This window comes from Taudactylus pleione, unplaced genomic scaffold, assembly GCF_031769625.1.
Source record: "Taudactylus pleione unplaced genomic scaffold, aTauple2 ptg000054l, whole genome shotgun sequence".
Taxonomy (NCBI): domain Eukaryota; kingdom Metazoa; phylum Chordata; class Amphibia; order Anura; family Myobatrachidae; genus Taudactylus; species Taudactylus pleione.
Window position 1 is genome coordinate 8,551,237 of NW_028284456.1, and position 20,858 is coordinate 8,572,094.

The 20,858-nt window shown below is 42.1% G+C and overlaps 1 protein-coding gene across 1 annotated transcript in view; it reads left to right on the plus strand.

Moving 5' to 3' along the window:
* The window catches only part of AVL9 (AVL9 cell migration associated), a 99,692-nt gene that overhangs the window by 51,524 nt on the left and 27,310 nt on the right, over positions 1-20,858 (plus strand). The window contains exons 5-9 of the mRNA XM_088464308.1: positions 5,641-5,730; positions 10,458-10,524; positions 13,514-13,554; positions 16,326-16,364; positions 20,615-20,684. Coding sequence (XP_088320434.1) covers positions 5,641-5,730; positions 10,458-10,524; positions 13,514-13,554; positions 16,326-16,364; positions 20,615-20,684 — 307 coding nt within the window. The remainder of the gene's footprint in view (positions 1-5,640; positions 5,731-10,457; positions 10,525-13,513; positions 13,555-16,325; positions 16,365-20,614; positions 20,685-20,858) is intronic.

Below are 20,858 nucleotides of genomic sequence, written 5' to 3' on the forward strand. Positions count from 1 at the left end.
AGATACTTTTTTCTTCTTGCTATCTCCTCTGCCCACAGGGTATTTGATTTAGCAGCACTCTCCTGTCGCTCCCTGTTCTTGATCTTTCATCCAGACAGAGTTGTACTCCATACCAGGGCTGAATGAAGAGATTGTGGTTCCAGCCTTCTAGTCCTCGGAGCTTTCTGCAGTTGAAGCCTCCTTGCATGTGGTTCGTGCTCTTCGGATCTACGTGGATCGTACTAAGGAGCTCATTCAGACCCGATCGCTAAGCAGCGGCCGCTCGCTTGCAAAAGAGGTCGGGTATGAAAATCAAGCGTTCGCACTTTGCGGTGTAAGGACGCCCTCTATGTCCTAGAGAGTGATGGGAGTGACGTACGCAGGACTATAAAACCACCCACCTGTCACTCGCTGCACACGTCATCTCCAGGAAGTGTGTATTTAATCATGAACATCGAAGGCCATCGGAGCTGCTTGCAGCGCTTGTGATAGACCCTACCCTTCCGCAGGCACTGCGAGCTGTTCAGGCTAAAAATCAACCAAGTGACGTGTTCAATGACTCTACTTTGCTAATTATGCACACCCATTAAACTCCGTTATGACGGCCTGACGCCTGCATTCGCACATCCACACCCCTGTTCACAAGCACCTTCCCCTGTTACCACCCACAAACGGTGCTGTCTGTCACTCAAAGTAGCTACCAGTCTTTTTGTGCAAGACTGGCTTGCGCACGCGTATTGCGAACCATACGCAGATGTGCGATTATCTGCAACAGCGAGCAGCTGCTCCTTAGCGATTGGGTCTGAATGAGCTCCTGATTCTTTTAGGAAATCAGATTCTCTTTGTGTTGTACGGCTTTCACAAGCGAGGCTGGCCAGATAACAAGCAGACTCTCTTGCTTGATGGCACATTTTACTCGGTCTGTGGGACCCCCGTGGGCGGTTCGACTTGACGCTCCTGCTGAACAATTGTACAAGGTGGCCACATGGTCTTCGGTCCACACCTTTCTCAGGTTCTCTACGCCTTTGATACCTTTGCCTCTCAGTATGCTTCCTTTGGACGTCGGATTCTCCTTTGCTCAGGAGCGTCCCCACACTTAAGGGAAACTGCTATGGGACATACCCATGGTATCCCTGTAGATCCCCTATGGGCCCTGAAGTAGAAATTAAAAGTTATGGTAGACTTACCTTTTGTTAACCAGTGATCGTGCTGAGCAACAAAATATGGGTCCCAGGGACCCGCCACCTTAAAAAAAAAAAAAAAAATAGGGTCCTACCTCAACGTTTCTGGGTTCCATCATAATTTTATGCTTTGGAGCTCCCCATATGCCTCTCAGACCTCCCCACATACCACCACACTTCCTCACATACCCTAGAATGCCCATCTGATACCCCCAAGAGCATCAGTTTTGTACATAGAGGTCTGACAGCTGTACCCATTGAAAAATAATGGGGCCTGCAGTCTGCTGTGGTAGTTAGTATTCTGCAGGACATTTCTGTGAAATCTTCTGTATTAGACTGTTATAGCAGTGATATATAAAATTATGCAGAAACTGTAATATCTGCCTAATTTTTTTTAAACTGCGAACCAATAAATACATTTTAAAAATATACCAAAGACTTTCTCTGCTTCTAGTTCTGCACTGTTATATCCTATCCTTTTTTTGTTCTGTGTGAGCTGCATGGGGGCAGATGCACTCATGCTGCAGGCCCTTTATGGCTCCTCATCGTCTTGATGTGTGGGAGGCGGACTTGGGGACAGGTGTAGGAGGTGGGGAGCCGGTGACGGGAGGATTCAGGGAGTCAGATTATAGGTGGAGAGGAGCTGGGAACAGGAGGAGTAGGCAGGGACAGGAGAAGGGTCTGGGTGTCAGGTATTAGATGTGGAGGAGAGCCACGTACAGGAGAAGATGGCGCTGGGTATTAAATGGGGGAGAGCTGCTGCTGAAAGGAGGATGGGTAGGCAGGTGCAGGAGAAGGGGCTGGGAGCAACTGGGTATTAGAGGGGAGAGAAACCACTGACAAGAGGAGGTGGAAGAGTAGGCATGGACAGGAGAAGGGGCTGTGTGCCACTGGTTATTAGTGGGGGAGAGCAGCCGCTGACAGGAGGAGGTGGAGGGGTAGGCAGGTGCAGGAGAAGGGGCGGTGTGCCACTGGGTATTAGAGGGGCGAGGAACCACTGACAGGACGAGGTGGAGGGGAGCTGGATACAAGCAGTGCAAGTGTGTTCAGGAGAAATGCTGGGTTCCACCAGGTGTTAGAGTTGGAGGGGAGGCGGTGATTAAATGCAGAAAGCTGTGGATTGCTGGGGCCAGGCGCGCTGCGGTACTCCCACATTCACAGCAGCCTCCCCCCTCAATCCCCACCCGCTGCGCTACCTGCTTTACACTTGCCTGTCCCAGGGAGTGCATCCACACGCCTGGTCTGCGGCGCCTTCTTTATACCGGATGCCGGGAGCTGTCTTCATGCCGGGAGCCGGCGTGCTCTATATGAAGGATGGCAGGAGCTGTCGGCCAAACTCTGCACGCCTGGGAAGTCCCCTTATGCTGAGTGAGCAGCTGCATCAAGCAAGGGGCACATAATGGCTGGCTCCACCTCCTTTTTTTAATGTCTCCCCTGCAGCCGGGCCAAGGGAGACAGCAATCATGTAACCAGGAGCCAGGGGATTGGCCGGCAGCGCAGCGTGTCCCCGGGGACCCAAAGTGAGTCCCCGGTCCTCATTTGTGGGTAAAAATACGCGCTATAGAGTTTCTTGAGTGTACTGTTCTTCCTTCTCCTCTTTCCTGCTCCTGCCTTGGGCTTGTTTACAAAACTGACTGCTAAAGCTTTGACTGTTGGTGCCCGGAACTCTCCAACCACACACACCTCAAGGTATCCCTGTGGATCATATGGACATCGAAGAAATTTAGTTTACAAAGGTAAGTCTACCATAACTCTTAATTTATTAACCATGTCCTTGTGCTGCAGAACCTTTGTAGTGCAATAAAAATAAAGGATAAGGAGGTCCTTGGAGTTTGGTGGTCGAGGGTTGGTGTTCTTCAAAGATTTCTCTGCAGATGCCTGGATGACTACTGCAGCATGGGCTGACTGTCAGGCCTTGGGGTGGGACGACCCTTTTTAAATGATTTTCATTTGCTTGCTATACTTATTTGTTTTTCTATTCAGTTTTATCAATGTTTTGTTTTATACTTATGTTTTTATATCCTGTTTTGATTTCAGTGCACTAGACGTATTGCCATTGTTTGTTTTTCTTTCATCTGTTTTGTCCTAGCTCTCTGTTTGAATGTTTTTATACTGTTACATCCTAAAAATGTATTTTTCCTGTTATTATTTTGTGTCCTCCAGAGTTTGTCATGTTAAGGCAGGTATCCACTACCCGTCAGTGGAAAGATTGAACGATAACGATATCGTTATCGTTCAGTCGTTCACTACACTGCAGGGTGCCCACACTGAACGATATGTCGTTCAGTGCAGGCACAATCAATCATCTGCAAATATGCTGAACCTGACGATATCATCACATTGACCAGCATGTTTGCACAATGATGTCTAAAAGACCAAATTTTCAAACTATTTTCAAGCTATGTTCAAACGATTATTGAACGATATCGATATCGTTCAATCGCTCATTTTAATAGTCTAGTGCAGCGATTCCCAACCTCGGTCCTCAAGGCACACTAACAGTCCTGGTTTTAGTGATATCCATGCTTAAGCACAGATAGTTAAATCAAAATAACTAAGCTACTAATTAAGTCACCTGTGCTCAACTATGGCTATCCTTAAAACCTGGACTGTTAGTGTGCCTTGAGGACCGTGGTTGGGAACCCCTGTTCTAGTGGATAGGCACCTTTTTATCCTTTGTTTTCCTACTTGATTTTTTAGTGTTTAGGTTTTATATTTGGTTAGGCTATTTTGTTGATTATTTTTGGGAGTCTCATTGTTGCCTTTCCTTAGGGTACATGAGCCTAATTGCCCCTATATTTTCTGTGGTTGGGGGTTAGATAGTGTAGTGTAGTTGGGGTGAGTTTGTTCAGGGATTCAAGCATGCTATTAATTGGCAATATGGTTAATGAGGGTTGGGGTAACTGGGCTAAGGATTGTTTATTGCTATATTTTGTTGTCCATGTTTTGGAGATAATGGTTTGTGTATATGTTGTTAGTTCATCTCTATTGATGTGACATTTGTTTGATACAGTCCTGTCTTGCGTAGACAGGTTGACTTGCTCTAGTATTAAATGCTACGGTATAAATGCATTGCACTGATATTATTTCCAGAGCCAAATTCTTATTAGTCACAGTGATGCCTACTATTCTCCTAGTTGCTTGGGCTTTAATGGCTTCTTCGGGTACCTCCTCACTACTACGATATTGTATGGGGTATTAGTATATGTACGTTTTTATGCATTGTGTATTATTTGCTGCGTAATTGCCCCAGTCTCCATTTTCTTGTAATGCTACTGTGCTATCTACCAGATATGCTGTGTTTTGAAGAAATAAATGAATTCACTGTGAGTAATGCCAGCCACAGAAATGTGTTTGTAGTATTGAACGGTTTCATTTACTCTTCATAAATTGAACATGACTTATAGAAAATGCTTTCTGAGCTTGTCATTTAACCAAGCCCTCTGGGCTTTTGCTCCTTTTTTTAATGTACATGGCATTCCTGTTCTGAGAGCAGATCTTCTCTGTAAAGCTTGGCAAAGTGTTCTCATTGCTTATCTGCTTGACAGACATTGCTTGCCCTACCTGCTATGTGCAGGTATACATAGTGTTGTACTCTGTAGGGGCGATTCAATTGTTTTTTTCACAGCGGTAATTAATTTAGCGTTCCCACTAGGCTGTTGCTACAGCAACCTGCCTGGTGCAGTCCCCACCCGCGGGCTGCAGTGTCCTGCGGGTGAGAAAAATAGCTGTGCAGCTATCACCGCTGATGGATAGATGCCGGACACGTGCACCCAGCATCTATTCACAGAGAAGGGAGAGCTTGGGGGTAGCCCGGCATGTCTGTAAGTGCCGGGCACGCCCCCAAGAGCGACAAAAAGGGGGTTGCGTCTTAAAGACTTGTCCCCTTTTCTTGTAACCACACCCCCTTTTTGGGCGCATGTGCGAGTGCCCCCTTTCTACGTTCGGCGCCCTACCCGGCACAGGATCTAGAGTGAATACTATAATTGGTAAAAATTCCATTGTTTTTGGAAGCCCATTAATTATTGCGCTTGTTGCTCCCAATTAGACCAGGTTTAGCTGTTTAAAACGGCTAAACCCATCTAAAGTCCTGGTTAGCGCACCCACGGTCCTATCGCACATTTCTACTAGTCGCCTCAGCAGGGTACGAGCCGAAATGTGTGCTCCCATAGCAATTCATGCCCGAACAGAGCAAGAATTGGATTGCTTCAACAGGCACCCATTAGTATCAGCCACGGGCGCTAACAATTGAATCTCTCCCTGTGTTGCAGTGCTGAAAGCACCCGTCTAAACGTGCTCAACAGATTGAACTTTGTAACTGGCACTTGCAATCCAAATTTCTAACTGATCATATATCTGTGGTTTTAATTAAGTAGAGAACGTAATTAAAATAACTTTTTTTTAAATAGTTTTTAATTTAAACTATGACATTTTAATGTTTTTACAACGTAAAAGTCTCACTGTGTTTTCTGCCTTACAGCCTCTGTATGGATTACTGCAAGCGAAACTTCAGTTAATTACTCACGCTTATTTCGAAGAGAAAGATTTTTCACAAATATCTATTCTTAAGGTATGTATGTCCCCAAATGAGTGACTGAGATAAAAGGGTGACAGATCAGAAGACAAGTTACTTTATAAAAGAGATCGCATAATTTCTTGTAACAAAAATAGGATTCACAGCCTCAGTTGAGGGGCTGGATCACTGGGTAACACTCATATTTTTCAGCAAGGATTAATGTACAAACTGCATATCATTCACAGGATTATTTTAACTGAATCCTGAATAATAGCTGTAAAGAAAAAAAGTCCTATTTGATGGAGTGTCTTTAATGCACTCCTCAAGTATCTACCTAAACTTCTAGAAATCTGACTTCTTGTCACTTTGGGGGGTATTCAAATAAGGACCATTCGCCCGCCCGAATCTGTGCAGCAAGCACTGCGCTTAACGGCAGCGGGACCTTGCACAAAAGTGTTCGCTACCCCCATATGGTAGCGAACACTTTTGTGTGAATCAGGCATTCGGCTGGGCGATGGGTAGTAGTGGTAGACTTATGCTGGGTACACACTGGCTGACATATCGGCCATTCCATTTTAACGGCCGACTATAAAGTGGGCGCGTTGGCGGGTGTGCACCAACGATATGTCTGTGAACCGTTCGCGTTGGATCTGCAGCACAGCCGATGGACAATATATTTGCACTTGCTGCCGGTGACTGACATTGCATGTAGTCGAGCACATGTAAGTGACCGCCCAGTTGTGACGTTAGGCATGAGACATCGGCCAACGATTGATTAGTAAGTGTATATGCACTTACCAATCGTCAGATAGGCTAGCAGATCATTCGGCTAGCCAATCCGCTGTGATTTGCTGCGTACGCGGAAAAGAGGACATATCTGTACAATCTTGTTACAAAATTATACATTTATGCCACCAACTCCTAAATTCTAAATTTTGTCAGAGCTGATTTAATCAAATTCCATATTTTTTTTCTTACTCAATTACTGTACTATCATGTTTTACTGCTGTAGTTCTAAATGTTTCCATATTTCCCAGTAAACATAATGAAGTGACATTATTAAATCATGATACCAACACAGTATATGTAAAAATATTTGAAACTGTTCCCCAAGCCAGAGCTCTTGGGGTTGGTAAAAATCGTCTTTGTTTCATAGAGCTCCTCATAGTACAGGCCAAAAATTGGAATAATAAGCTAGTGGCTTCTGATTGGTCACCTACAAATATGTCCTATTAACATGTCTCATATTTACACCTTAATCATCTTATGCCACACAGTAGAGCCCTTTAATAATCTTATGCCACACAGCAATGTCCCTTATAAACATTATGCCACATAGTAGTGCCCCTTATTCACATGATGCCACACAGTATGGGCCTCCCTTACCTATCTGTTACTAAAGATTGGACAGGTCCTCTTGCCCAGCCACTCACCAGGGACTCAGACTATTGCCTGCCTGCCTGCCTACCTTTAGGGCACATAGTGACCTGAGCCTAATGCACAGAGTCCCAATTACTTGTGACACGGGCAGTCTGCCCATCTAACATGCCCCATATGCCTACGGCCAGATTGCGCCAATAGGCCTAATGCCTGACACATGGTGGTCTAGGAAGAGGGAGTGGTAAATTACCGGTGGTCAAGGCCCCCTACCTGTAAGTTGTTAGAGGCTGCAGTGGGGAGCTTTGTTTAGCTTTTTGCTTCCCACAACCTGCAACACTCTCCAGTCCTGATCCTTTTTCTTCTGCCGCTGGCCCGTTCTGGCCAGCGGCGCCAATGTTCTGACCTCTTCCGAAGCCGCCAGAACTCTTCAAGCAATGTCCTCTTCGATTGACCGCCATACTAAAGTCTTTGCTCAGCAACGTCTGACGCCTTAGCTGTGGGTGGAGCAATGACGTGAAATACGATTGGCTCACCACGTCATTTCTCCACCCTCAGCTATGGCTGCTTCGCGTCCGATGCCAAGTTCAAATAAAACCTATTGCCTATTAGCCTCCGACTGCGATAGGTTGGTGGCTAATAAACAATAGGAGCTATTTGATAGGCTTGCGGTCGGTGACAAACTTAAACTGGTGCTGCACCCGCTTGCCCAGCACTTAAGTCCAGGGCCCTTCTGCAACGCTAACCCCCGCTTGTCACAACACACCGACCCTGATTGTACCTTTTTAAAAGAGGCTGAGAAATAAAATAATGGCTCTAAAGGCTCACTTTTCACAGCAGACTCCTGATGGCTATTGGACCCTCCTCTTAACTCAAATGTAATCCATATTATGCTAATTTTATAAAAAACAAAAAAATGATTGCTGTGTGTGTATAGGCAGGTAACATGTATGCATAAGTTTAAATGGAAAGAATCACAAACTAATTGGAAGAGTATCCTATTTTTGTCTTAAGACCATTTGGGACTCTAGGCTGTACATAGCAATGCCCCTTAAGATTCTAAATGTGCTTATAATTATGCTATACAATACCTGGATCACACAAGGAGCAGAGAAGAACTAGTCTGGGAATTCATCCTGATAGATTACATATGGGGTGGGGCTCTCAAGCTCAGAAAGTAAATGTTTGTCTCCTGAGTTATTTACGTAGTTGCACTGCAATGATCAGTGAAATACTTCCTTTATTGCAGGCATTACGTTCTGGATGGGTGTGTACACACACACAAACACACACACAGTGTAAAAGTTTTAGGCAGGTGTGGGAAAAAATATTGCAAAGTAATGGGGGTATCCAGTTAGCAGCGCTAAAGCACTGCTAATTGATCGCGGCGTGGCTATTCTATTAGCCGCAAAGTGCCACCCGACACTGGCACTTATCATGGATGTTTTTCGGGGCTTGATGTGTCCCGAAAAATAATCCATAAGTGCAGTTTTTTCACTTTCTAAATGGCGAAAACACATAGATCTGCGAGCTTATCGCAGGTCCTATGTTTTTTTAGAGGATTATCCTATTTCTACCGAAATAGGATAGGGTGAAAAAAAAATTAGTCGCATCGGGATGACCCTCATGTTTCGCTGATTGCGGCTATCCATTAGCACACGAACTAGGTTACGGGGCTAATTGGATACCGCCCTAAGAAAGCTTTCAAAACTGAAAGTGCTAATATGAAGGCGCTTCTTTAAACAATGTATATATCGGATAGAATACAGAAGTTAACTTCCAGAGGGGAAAATGATGACGGTATCCTCTAGATTCTAATTCTTAGAGGCTTATTTAGTGCGTGGATGTACATAAAAAAAAAAAAAGAGAAGGAAAATTAAAAATGTGTAGTATTTAAAGAGAAAAATTTATTTTCCTGTTCCACATCACCAAAAATACTACACATATTTTTATTTTCCTTCTCTTTTTTTTATGTACATCCACGCATTGGGAGAGTCTAAATAAGCCTCTAAGAATGAGAAGCAATAAAGAATCTATAAGATACAGTTATCATTTCCCCCTCTGGAAGTTAACTTCTGTATTCTATCCGATATAGACGTTATTTAAAGAAGCGCCTTCATCTGAGCTCCATATTTTTTACTGTCAATTGGTGGGGTGTTGGTGACACCCAGGTGCTCGTGAAGGAGGGCAGCATCTAAGTGCGCAGAGGTTTAGGTCACCCTTGTTTTTAAAAGTGCTAATAGTTTATTTTAATCTATTAACAAAATACAAAGTGAATGAAGAGAAAATTCATTCAAAACAATATTTTGACTCCTTGTCCTTTTTTATGCTGAAGATAGTTCTTAATGGCATTGGCTGTATGTTTGGGGTCGTTGTCCTGCTGCAAAATATATTTGGAGCCAATTAGTGCCTCCCTGATGGTGTTGCATGATGGATAAACACCTGCCTGTATTTCTCAACATTGAGGACTCCATGAAAAGGGCAACGTTGAGGACCGTAGATGCAGTGGTTATCCAAGGAAACTTTAGTGGACTGATGAGTCAAAATTAGAAATATTTGGCTGTAACAAAAGGCAGTTTGTTCGCGAAGTGCTGGAAAGCGGTACAATAATAAGGGCTTGATCCAATTAGGTGCAATGTACTCGCATGTGCGAGTCATCGCGACAGTGGCCGTGCTTGACGGCCACCCGGATTCGCCTGGAAGTGCTCGCTGCCCAATACTTTTGCATTAGTTTAGGTAACTTAATTAAATTCCCGTATTTTTTTTTTAATTAAAAATAAGTTTTTTATAAAAAAAGAAATTTTAATATTTTTTATTTTTTTTACTTAAATCTTTTTTTTCTTTTTGGCATTATTTGTTAGAGATTAAACGAAAAGTTTCCTTTTTTACAATTTAAAAAAAAAAAAAAAAAAGTACAAATCGGCCATTTGACACATCCTTCTGTATGTTTCTGCTAACAATATTGTCTTTTTTGGGGAGGTCCAAGATGGTTTCCCCACTTTTTCATGCCTTTCTCCCAAGTTGCATGCTATAGAAATTTCGCCCAACCTCCCCATGAGTAGCACAAGTTGGCATTTCTAATTGGATTTGGCGTATCTTGAGAGCGATCATTCATGCAAAGTGTGCAAGTTTCATGAAGCAAACTCGTAGCTAATTAAATTGACCCCTAAGGATAATTACACTGCTCTTGCTGAATTTATTTAGTGAATGTTTTTGTTTTACTTGTTTAGATCTGTGTAGGTTGTAATGTTTTTCCGATCTATCTGTAAAAGTTAACTGTTTTCTTTAATATATTTGTTAGGTTAAGCTCCGAAACCCTTCTAACTTTTGTCTCTAAATCATCACACAGGAAGGACTGTATGTAATTTGAAACAATGGATATTTGTTGTTTTTCTTTTGTACAGGAGCTATATGAGCATATGAATGGCTCATTGGGAGGAAGTGCATTAGAGGTGTCTCAGTTATATCTGGGTAAGTTGCTTTTCCTATAAAGCCTGTTCGCTTTCACTTAATACTGATAGTGGGAGTGATTCCATTCCGTGCAATGCTGAATAACCCCAGGAAGGAGTTCCCAGAGCTATTCAATTGACCGCACTGTTACATCAAAGTAGCACCACTTACGTCGGAGAATGCCTGTTACTGCACCTTAAGCTGGGTGTTTGGTCATGGTAACCGGCATTCTCCGACAGAAGTTGCCGGCCGTGAGACTGTTAATGCTGTGCTAGCCGGAAAACAGCATCGCAGCCAGAACTTCAGTCAGATTTCTGTTCGCACCTCAGGAGGGTGTGAGCAGAAATCCTGTAGTCAAACTTAACAGCTCGCTTAATAGAATAGCCCCAGGATATTGAGCATCGCCCTGAATTACATCGCTCCCATTGATCACAACAAACACAAATGCAAATTATATTTTGAGGTATTGCGGCCGGCTTGCATTTCAAGGTCTTTTTTTAATACAGCCATAAGTAGTAATGAGAGAGAACTGTTATTTTTTTTTATTATTAATAAATTGTACTACGGATTATCTTTGGTTGCTGATTTTTAATACTTTTCAATGGTGTCCAAGATTAATGAAAGTTTGTGTTGCCACTTCTGCTTAATTCTCTCTCTTCCCCTCTCCTATTACAGAGATATGGCATCTGTGCTAGAGATAAGTGGCTCGGTTTTGATTCAGATCATCGCGCTAGATTCAAATTCGGGTCTGAGAGTGAGGGCACGCATCAGATTTTCAAAAATCCTGTTTCTTGTGTGCTTTGGATCATTTATACATTACATATGATCCAAAACAAGCAAGAGCCTTCATTATCGCATCAGTCAAACCAGAGCTGCTCATATCTAATCTGCTGTTGCTAACAGTGTCCTATCTTAGTATAGTAATAGGATTTGATTATTATGCAGTTGAATGCGTCTCTACCATTACTGCCTATCCCACTGCATATTCTGTAGCAAGAAACTGAGACTGGAAAGTGTTTTTATACAAATACATTGTTAACCTTTTATACTATATATTTCATGTACTCTAGAAATCTTTGCCAATAATGGAAAGCTGCAAATTGTCTTCGATGACATTTAGTAGCATTAAGGTAATAGATTAATACACAATATTCTTAAAGGGGAAGCAGTCAGGAAGCCGATGGATGGAATCCCGACCTTCTGCTTCTCGACTGTCTAATCCCGGCAAAAGCTAAATCACAGGCGTCGAAATCCCGAAGCCTGTCATTTTACCTACGCCGGGAGCCCGACACCCAACTTACTGATCGAAGGTAACCCGGGCGCGGACAGGGGATGGGTTAGGTTTAGGGTTCCCGGGGGGGACTTAGGGTTAGGCTAGGGGAAGGGAGGGTTAGGCACCCCCGGGGAGGAGGTTAGGGTTCCCGGGAGGGTGGGGATGCGCGTGTTTAGGCACTTAGAGGGGGGATTAGGGTTAGGCACCCCTAAGGGAGGGTTAGGGGGGAGAATATGTTAGTCAATATTTACCTCTCGACGATCGGGATTTTCACTGCTGCCGGGATGCCGCTGTTGGGATTTGAACCGCCGGCTACTGTTACCTCTTAAAGGTCTTATGACAAAAGAACAATGTCCAAATTATAAAACTAAAAGTCCAAAATAAATCTAATACTTAGAAGGGACTATGGGCCTGATTCTGAGATCCATACACCAGTTGTGTCTCTGGATGCCAATGGAAGACAGCGAGCTATCTCACAGGACCCATTATGCACATCGGGTTTGCGTACAGCTCTGAATCAGGCCCTTAGTACAGCAAACTCCAGGCTATCATAACCTGTAGAAAATGTGTGAAAGTCTGAGTTCACAACAGACTTTTTAATAGATAACTCCAACATCTGCACTAGAAATCAGGAAATGGGTAGGTATTGGAAATAATTATATTGATTTCCTACATCCTCTTGACTCCTATACATATCCTGCAAAATTGGAGAGCCACTTTTCTTAATGTGACTTCTTTAATCTTGGTAATGGAACATCACATAAAGCAGGGTTGGCCAACCTGCAGCTCTCGAGTCGCATGCTGCTCTTTTGTTTCTAAGATGCGGCTCCCCCCACTGGAACTGGGAACGCTGGTCTCTGAAACGATCAGAGACTAAAGAAGCCTCTGGTCGCTTCAAAGGCCAGCGTTCCCAGTGATACATTGCGCGGGTGGTGTCATGACTTCACCCGCGATGTGAGGAGCCTGCCCTGTGCGCCTGCTGGATCTAGTTAGATCCAGTCAGAGGCAGCATGAGACACAGCGGGAGCCAGAGCCAGCCTGGTCAGGTAAGTACTGGGCTCGGGGAACTGCTTAAGGAGCACTACTTTGGGGGCACAAATACAGGGGGTACTGCTTAAGGGGCACAAATACAGGGGGCAATGCATAAGGGCCAAAACTACAGGGGGCACTGCATAAGGGGCTCTGAATAAGGGACACAAATACAGGGGGCACTGCATAAGGGGCAAAAATAGGTCATGCTCCCGCAAATGTCATACCGAAGGTGTGTGCTCAAAATTTAGCAGACTGCATTATCTATATGAACCCCATTTGCAGCTGAATAAATGCCATCTGATCTTTCATGGAAAAGAAATCTAAAGTGACCGGTTAGGGAGACAACATCTGTCAAAAGGTCGCAATAACGTACAGGGGTGGAGTACGGGAACCGGTGGTCACAATACTGACAGCAGCATCCCGACCAGATTAGATGAGTGCCCTGACCCCCCCTAACGCTATCCTACCCTAGTCCCTAACCCTAATACTTACCTTTGGGATGCCGGCGATCAGGATTCTGGCGCCGGGTTTCCAATAGGAGACCTTATTAGTTTTGTATTCTACATTATTTCATGGAATTGTCACTTAATTTATTCAACATAATCGATGTGGAAAAATTTCACACCTAATATTACAATTAATCACTCATGTTTTTAAACTTTTAAATATATATACATACAGTGTAACCTTTTTATATATTTCCAGGCCTTTCTCCAAGAGATCTGATTCTTCAGTTTAGACTTAAGGTACTATTTCATAGTTTTGTTTTTATTGTTGCATCAGTGTGTAATAAATGCAGAACCCTAAACCGTTGTGACCTGAAAGGACTACTTTCAGTCTAGGATTCTTGAATAATGTACCTTTTCGTTAACATTATACCCCCCTTCCTCCCCCTGATCTGTGGCATTTTAAAACTGCTATGAAGACAAATTTAGCAAGTTACTTTAAAGAAAAATAAAACGGCAAGAGTAACTAATCTGTAAAATGTGTCACAATCATTGGAGGCTGTAATTCTGTCTAGTATTGTCCTAGTAGCTTTCAAAGCAAAATGCAACCTGAGTACATTTAGCCCAAAGCTCCACTATGAGTAGGAAAACTAGTAACATACTGGATAATCACTCACTCATGTTGCACTTAGATGTAACTGTTGTTTGCAAGTGCTAGATCTAGGTTAAGTTATTTAATAGGGCAATAATGTCTGCAGGAATACCTATTGAAACTTGGAGATGACCTTTGGATTTGCAAATAGTGATAACATGTATTTAGTGGATTGAGCTACATATAGTCTCGAGCAGTGGCGCCGATAAGGGGGGTAGGTAATTGCCTGGGCTTGTCCGAGGGGCCCAAATACCCCCTCTGGAGCGGGCAGCGGTCTGCATAGTATTTATCATTATACTATTGCTAATGAGGGAGTGGACATACCTAACTGATTTGGGCACACCCCCCTCTATCTCTCGGGCCCCGCATATATCTCAACGCCCTTCGTCACTACTGATTTGATGGGATATCATTTTGGAGACTAAATCAGGACTCAAATATTACTCAGGTAGTACTTTAGTGATGCCAGTGATTTCAGCAAATTAAATGGTGTATATTAGTAGGTGGCACTATCAACACAGTCAGAAAAAAATACAATAGCTAAAAATAACTCCTGAAAGTGGGGAAAGGTAAAAGCAATAATGTATTTAAAATGTAAAGGTGCTGCTAAGATGATGATTCAATATAATTACATCTAGCACTAATACATTAAAAAAAAAATAGAAATTAGGATTGCTAGTAACTACTCCAAGCCCCAACTGTCATCTACACACTCCAAATAAAGTTATTATCAGCAGCAGGCAATTTATCAGCGAAGAGTGGTGAGCATTTCTCTGGTTTGTATAGTTACTTTATTTCAAGGGGATAATTCCACACTTAGGGCAGTATTCAATTAGTTTCGCAGCCGCAATACTTTTTCGCATGCCGTACTTTTCGCCTACATTGCGTGTTTTGCATGCGGAAAAGTATAGGGCGCGCTCCCGCTATTTGTCGTATTCAATTAGGACGCGAAAACTGCACCTGCCGAAACTGAAACAGGTGAAAAATCTTGTCAAAAATGGGGAATTCAGCCTGACACCCCCCAAAAGATGCACTAACATTGGGGATCACTCTAGATGCCCCCGATTAGCCCTAACAAAGGTATTTGGGCTACTTTGGTTGTGTCTATTGGTGCCAATTAGCGCATTAACACAAGTGATGAAGAATAGCATTAAGCAGTATTTTTTTTTTTAAAAGAAGTACTCCCAGCAAATTTGGGGTACTTGAAAATGGGTGTTAGCATATTTTTATGTAGCTAAAGTGAAGATTTAAATGTCGTGCCACAAGCACCTGCAAACCACAAAACACCTGCCCTATACTTTGGGACCCCCCAGAAGTCTATTTCGCTAGTTTTTAAGTTTGTCCCCCAACTTTGAACTTTTTCGCCCCCAAAATGAAAGTACTTTTTAGGGGGGTTTTAAAGTGTTTTTTTTACAGTTTATCTTTGGGTGACTGTCCCAAGGGTGCAGGGGGGTTTCCCGAAGTTTGCACCCCAAAACCGTAATTCTGCACTTTTATCTGCCTGCTATTCATAGGCGAAACATTTCCGCTGATTACATTGCATTGACTTTTCGCATACGCGAAAAGTCTTTGGAATTGAATATGGTGGAAACTTTCTGCCTGGCGAAATTATACTTTTCCGCGGATTCGAACTTTTCGCCACTAATTGAATATGGCCTTTAGTGCCAATTGAAAACCTTTTTCTGTCCTCTATTTGACTTATCACACTTGGTCATATTATTTACCAGCTTCATTGAAAATTAGGTAACACTTGGATTTAGGATATCCTAATTTCTATTTTTAATTTTTTTTATGTATTAGTGCTAGATGTATTAAATTAAGTCAACATCTTATTAGCACTGTTACATTTTCAATACATTATTGCTTTTTACCTTTCCCCACTCCCAGGAGTTATTTTCTAATGTTTCTTGTTTTTAGCAGTATTTTTTCCTGACTCTGTGTTGACAGTGTCACCTGCCTTCTCTTTTGTGTTTTATTGTACTAGGACTAGATTTATCTTTGCAGGTTGGCGGCTGTTAAGCCGTTTAGAGCAGTGGTTCCCAAACTTGTTTGTCCACATATTTTATGATTGGCAGCAACCAGCACTTGTTTTGCCAGAATCTTTGACCATAAATAATTTGATTTGGTCCTGAACCACCAAACCGTGGCACTCCTGCAAGTGTCCTGTGGCACCCGGTTTGGACACCACTGCTTTAGAGTAGTTTTTGGGCTCATTACTGTTTGGTACCAGGATTAATTTGTGCTTGCATATTAATTAGGCAGAATATTCGTTATTCCACTGTGTAAGTGACAGGTCCCATTTCAAACAACCTGATTCAAAATCATAAAGCACAAATTTAAAATAACCACTTATATTATTCATATGTGTCTGTAATGTAATTACATCTAATTTATCTTGTTTTTACTTTCTCTTAAACAGGTTTTAATTTTGTTTAAGCTGATTCTTCTTGAGAAAAAGGTAAGCTGGTAATTTGTGATAAGCAAAGTGTTTGAACGGTCATAAAAATGTATGTAATGTGTATATAATAGTATATAATAGATTCACTAAGAAATTTTTCAGTATCCTTTTTGTTGGGATAAAATATTGTACAGAGGAATTGTAAATCTGTGATCTGGCGAAAGTTACCATTCACTTGAAATTTTTCTACAAGGCACCCACCAAGGTGTTTTAAAAAAAAAACAAAAAAAAAACATATTTTTAAATATTCATATTGTGTCATATTAATTTCGTGCTGACCACAAGTTTTTTTTTTTTCCCCATCAGTCCAGTTTCAAGTATATGTGATGATCTAATTTGGTTGGTAACTATTTCATCTTGCCCTTTGACAGCCATTACAATAGGTAGCTTCTCTTTAAAGTTACATTGATATTGGTAGATAAATAAATAAAAAAACACCCTCAGGTGAAGTATAATGGAGCTCCTCTTCTGCCCCTGTGTCTTTCCTGTCTCTAGCATAGATAGGGTTAGGTAGTATTTGCTATTTTCTGTAGTGCAGCGGCATACCTTCCTTACCGTACAGGTGACGCACCATCTGATACTGCGGGGAAACACCAATATACTGCCACTGTAGCAGATCTGGTATTCAAAGAGTGCACGCCTGGATAGGCCGGTGTTTTGCTCGTGTGTGCACCATATTTTGCTCGTGTGTGTGTGCACCGTGTCATTAAGGAAGAGACAGACTTGAGAACATGCAGGAAAGGGCATCAGAACTGCTGAATGTTTTCTACAGTTTAGGCAGTGCTAGGACGCACACCTGGAGGAAACTGCATCCATAAGCAAGATGGATACTTAGGAGGACCCCAGACTTCTGAAAGACACCTGCTCAAAGTAGGCACCTAATTTAGGTATGTTTTTATATGGTGCACTTCTAGTGGACAATTCTTCTGCCTTAGTATTCTTTTGGGAAAGAAGGAAACAAAGGCACAGCAACACAGTCTGTGCAGCGATATATGGGCAAAATCCAAGACAATTCGGGTTATAGAGGAAATTGAAGAAACGCATAGGTAATTTTAATCTAGTTAATGTAGAAATCTTGCTCAAACATATATCTAAGTACATGGGAATAAATGAGGCAACTACATCCATGTTGGCACAAAAATCCCCCCTTTTCAGGAGTGCAGTCATAAAATTAGAGTCTTTTGGTACATCAGGTAATGACAGAGATAAATGTAAGTAGGTTTTGCGGACGTGTCTTGCATGTTTTTGCGCTGCCTATGCTTCATAGTGGAGCAAAAGCAACTATGGGCAGGGCTGAGTCACACAACTTTTCTGCATCTCCACTTGCAGCTGAAGGACGTCCACATGTTGCAGGCTATGCAGAGTTGTGCGTATGCGTAAATGCACCTGTTTTTAGATGGATAGGGTGACGACGTAGAACTGATGATTGCTGTCAAATCAGCATACAGATTGGAGGGAGTTGGACCACAGAGATGCGTCCAAGTATGCATAAAGGCAAACATCCACATTTAGTTGAATAGCCGCAATATGTGTGAAATTGCTGTCAGCGTTATTTAAACTCTGCATCAGCCTATTAATCAATAAAGAATGGGCACAGGTCGCAAAAATGCTGAATACAATTCTATGTGATGCCCCTTTAGACGCCACTTCCGCAGCAAGGTCTATGGCATGAACAGTAGTAGCTAGAAAATCCCTTTGGCTACGCCCCTCAAAGATCAATGGGTTTAAGAACTTGATACTGAATAGCTTCTTCAGTATCAATCTTTGTACAATCCAGGAACCCCATCGAACCCAGCGGAGTTGGAGGCATTGCATGATTGTTTACAGACATTAATCAAATCTCAATCAAACGTCCCAGTTCCTTCAGATAATTTTTCAGATTATTCCTTGTCCTAACATCCTCAGGAGCTTTTTGCACTATTCTATTCTGGCCCAGAGGAGACAACACTTTGTCAATGCCAGACCGTTTTGCATGGAAACTGGGAATTCTGTTACCAAGGTAATCTGCAAAGGAGATTTTACTTCCATCCATATATTCTAAAGATGCCTACTGTGAAGTTACAGTTCAGCACAGGATGTTTCTCAGGTTCTGCATCATGGGGCAACACTTCGCTGGTCTGTTTTTCGGCATGGCAACATCTCCAAGAACGTATACAAAGGTACTAGTTCCGTTAGTAGCAGAATTAAGAAAACAAGATCACAATATGGTCATATTTGGACAACACCCTGATCATATGTAAATGACATGATAAAGCAAACGATCATTATTTTGCAGAAGCCTGTCTTGATTGTGAACTGGATGAAGAGTCCACTTATCCCCTCACAGCAAGCTTGCTAACAGAGGTGTCTAGTTTACAAATTGGCCGTTTAACCCATTCCAGACTCCCGCACAGCAGCTGGATTCATTGACAGCAGGCTGGGCTCTATCCACAGCTTCTCTAGTCATTGCAATTTAGAGAATCTCCTCTACTGACTCTCGGATTGTGAGAAATATTCTCCACACAGCCACTTAAATAAATGTTTGATTTATATAGTCCTCTCGATTTTATTATTTGGGTATGACATCCCATTCTAATGGCTGTCATTGAGGAGTAAAGAGAGAAACTGAATTAGAAGTTTAGAATTCCTCTTCCTGAAATGCCACATGGCAGCCCAGATTTCACACCCTATGAGATGTTCTATGTATTTGTCAGAGAGCCAGGGGACAGTAATGGGCTGCATTATATACTGCCAGGCTGCTTATTATCAACCTGTTTCTAACTAATTTAGAAGGTACACTACCCATTGTAATGGGTGCAATGGAGTATATCAATGATTATCTGTAATAGTCATTTGCTGTTTCCTTTATGTATCCAGGAGTTATGTTAGGCATATTTCCATTTTTCATCTTTTATATTTAAACCTTCGATAGGGAAAAATATTGAAAAGATGCTATTTTGCAGCTAGTGCTTCCCCACTTTTAGCCAAAAATGTAATCCGCTTGTTCTCTCATCTAAGCAATACAAAATAGGTGGCTTCCATTAAAATGCCAATATCCATATTTGTTTATAAGTGATGGTAATGCTGATCTTAACTTTCGAATGTACAATATAGTGTGGTTGCACTGGGTAACAGATGCTGCCTTGTCAGCAGCCTCCCACTTCGACCATCAGTGTGTCATTTTTTTTTTCTTCTTCGCTGCACCTTTGTGAAGTATAAAACATTAGTTAGTGTCTGTGGGGATCTCACATGGAAGAGACATACTGTTTAGTGATAACAATGGATGCATGCTGGAACATTATCATGGGAGTTGTAGCTTATTGCCACTATCATTGCACGCAGTGCTTCGATGTCACTGCAGACTGTCCTTCCCCCCACTAGGATTGCATTTTGAAAAGATACAAAGCCAGAAAACTGCTACATGGATTCACTGAATTGACTACAAAAGGTAATCCCAGGGCCACAATAACATAACAGAAACACAAACCTGTTTTTGACAGATCTAAAAAACAAACATATGAATGTTTGTGGCAACTGCACACAACTATCTGCAAAAAGTGCATGCACCATAGAAAGAAATTGGCAATCGCAAGTGTGGACAGATTGTTCTTTCCTCAAGCATTCTTTCAGTGAAATTAGTATTTCTGGTCAGCAGCATGACAGTACTCATGCAAACGTCCGACACTGTTCCATCTCGTGGGAGTGCCATGGACGTGTAAGCCAACTTGCGTGAGGCGGGTACAAGTCCAGATACTAATGATGACAGTGGGCAGGATGGCCTTCCACATGCAGATGCACGGCTCATTCATGCGCAGCCATAGGGAAAATCACCCATGTGCGACTCAGAATCAGGCCTACTGTATGTGCACACAAAATGTGTGAGCAATTAAATGAAGGTGAAACTGTAGCCATTTTATTTAATTTTTACATTTGATCTATTTTATTCTACATTGTGCACCTTATGCTGGGTACACACCTAACAGATATATCTGCAGATGATTGTTGCTCATACACACTGAGGCACCATCTTCTGGCTGCAGGTCCCCCTGGCTGGCCTGCTAGTTGGGAGAGTGGCCACATGAAAAAGGAAAAAAAAAAAATCTTCCTACTACCTAACTAACCAGCATGATGCAACCTTATTAGATCATTGTTCTTGATAACATATGTTATAATATACTTTCTATGTAATAATTTATAGTGCATGGTCTGAAATATTGTGACTGATTATTGACTATAATTGATTTACCAATATATCTTCATGTCTCTCCCAGGTCCTTTTTTATGTCTCACCCGTTAACAGATTAGTGGGGGCATTGATGACTGCTTTGTCTCTCTTCCCAGGTCAGATGTCATTCTGCCTTATTTTTTTCATGTTTATTTATAATGTCAATAAATATACTATTACTATTTCTACTATAACTAATCCTTTAATTTGATATTCATTAACTACAAACTGTGCAGATGTTCGTGATTTGTTCATTACAATTTAGGGCCATACTCAGTTAGATGTGAACA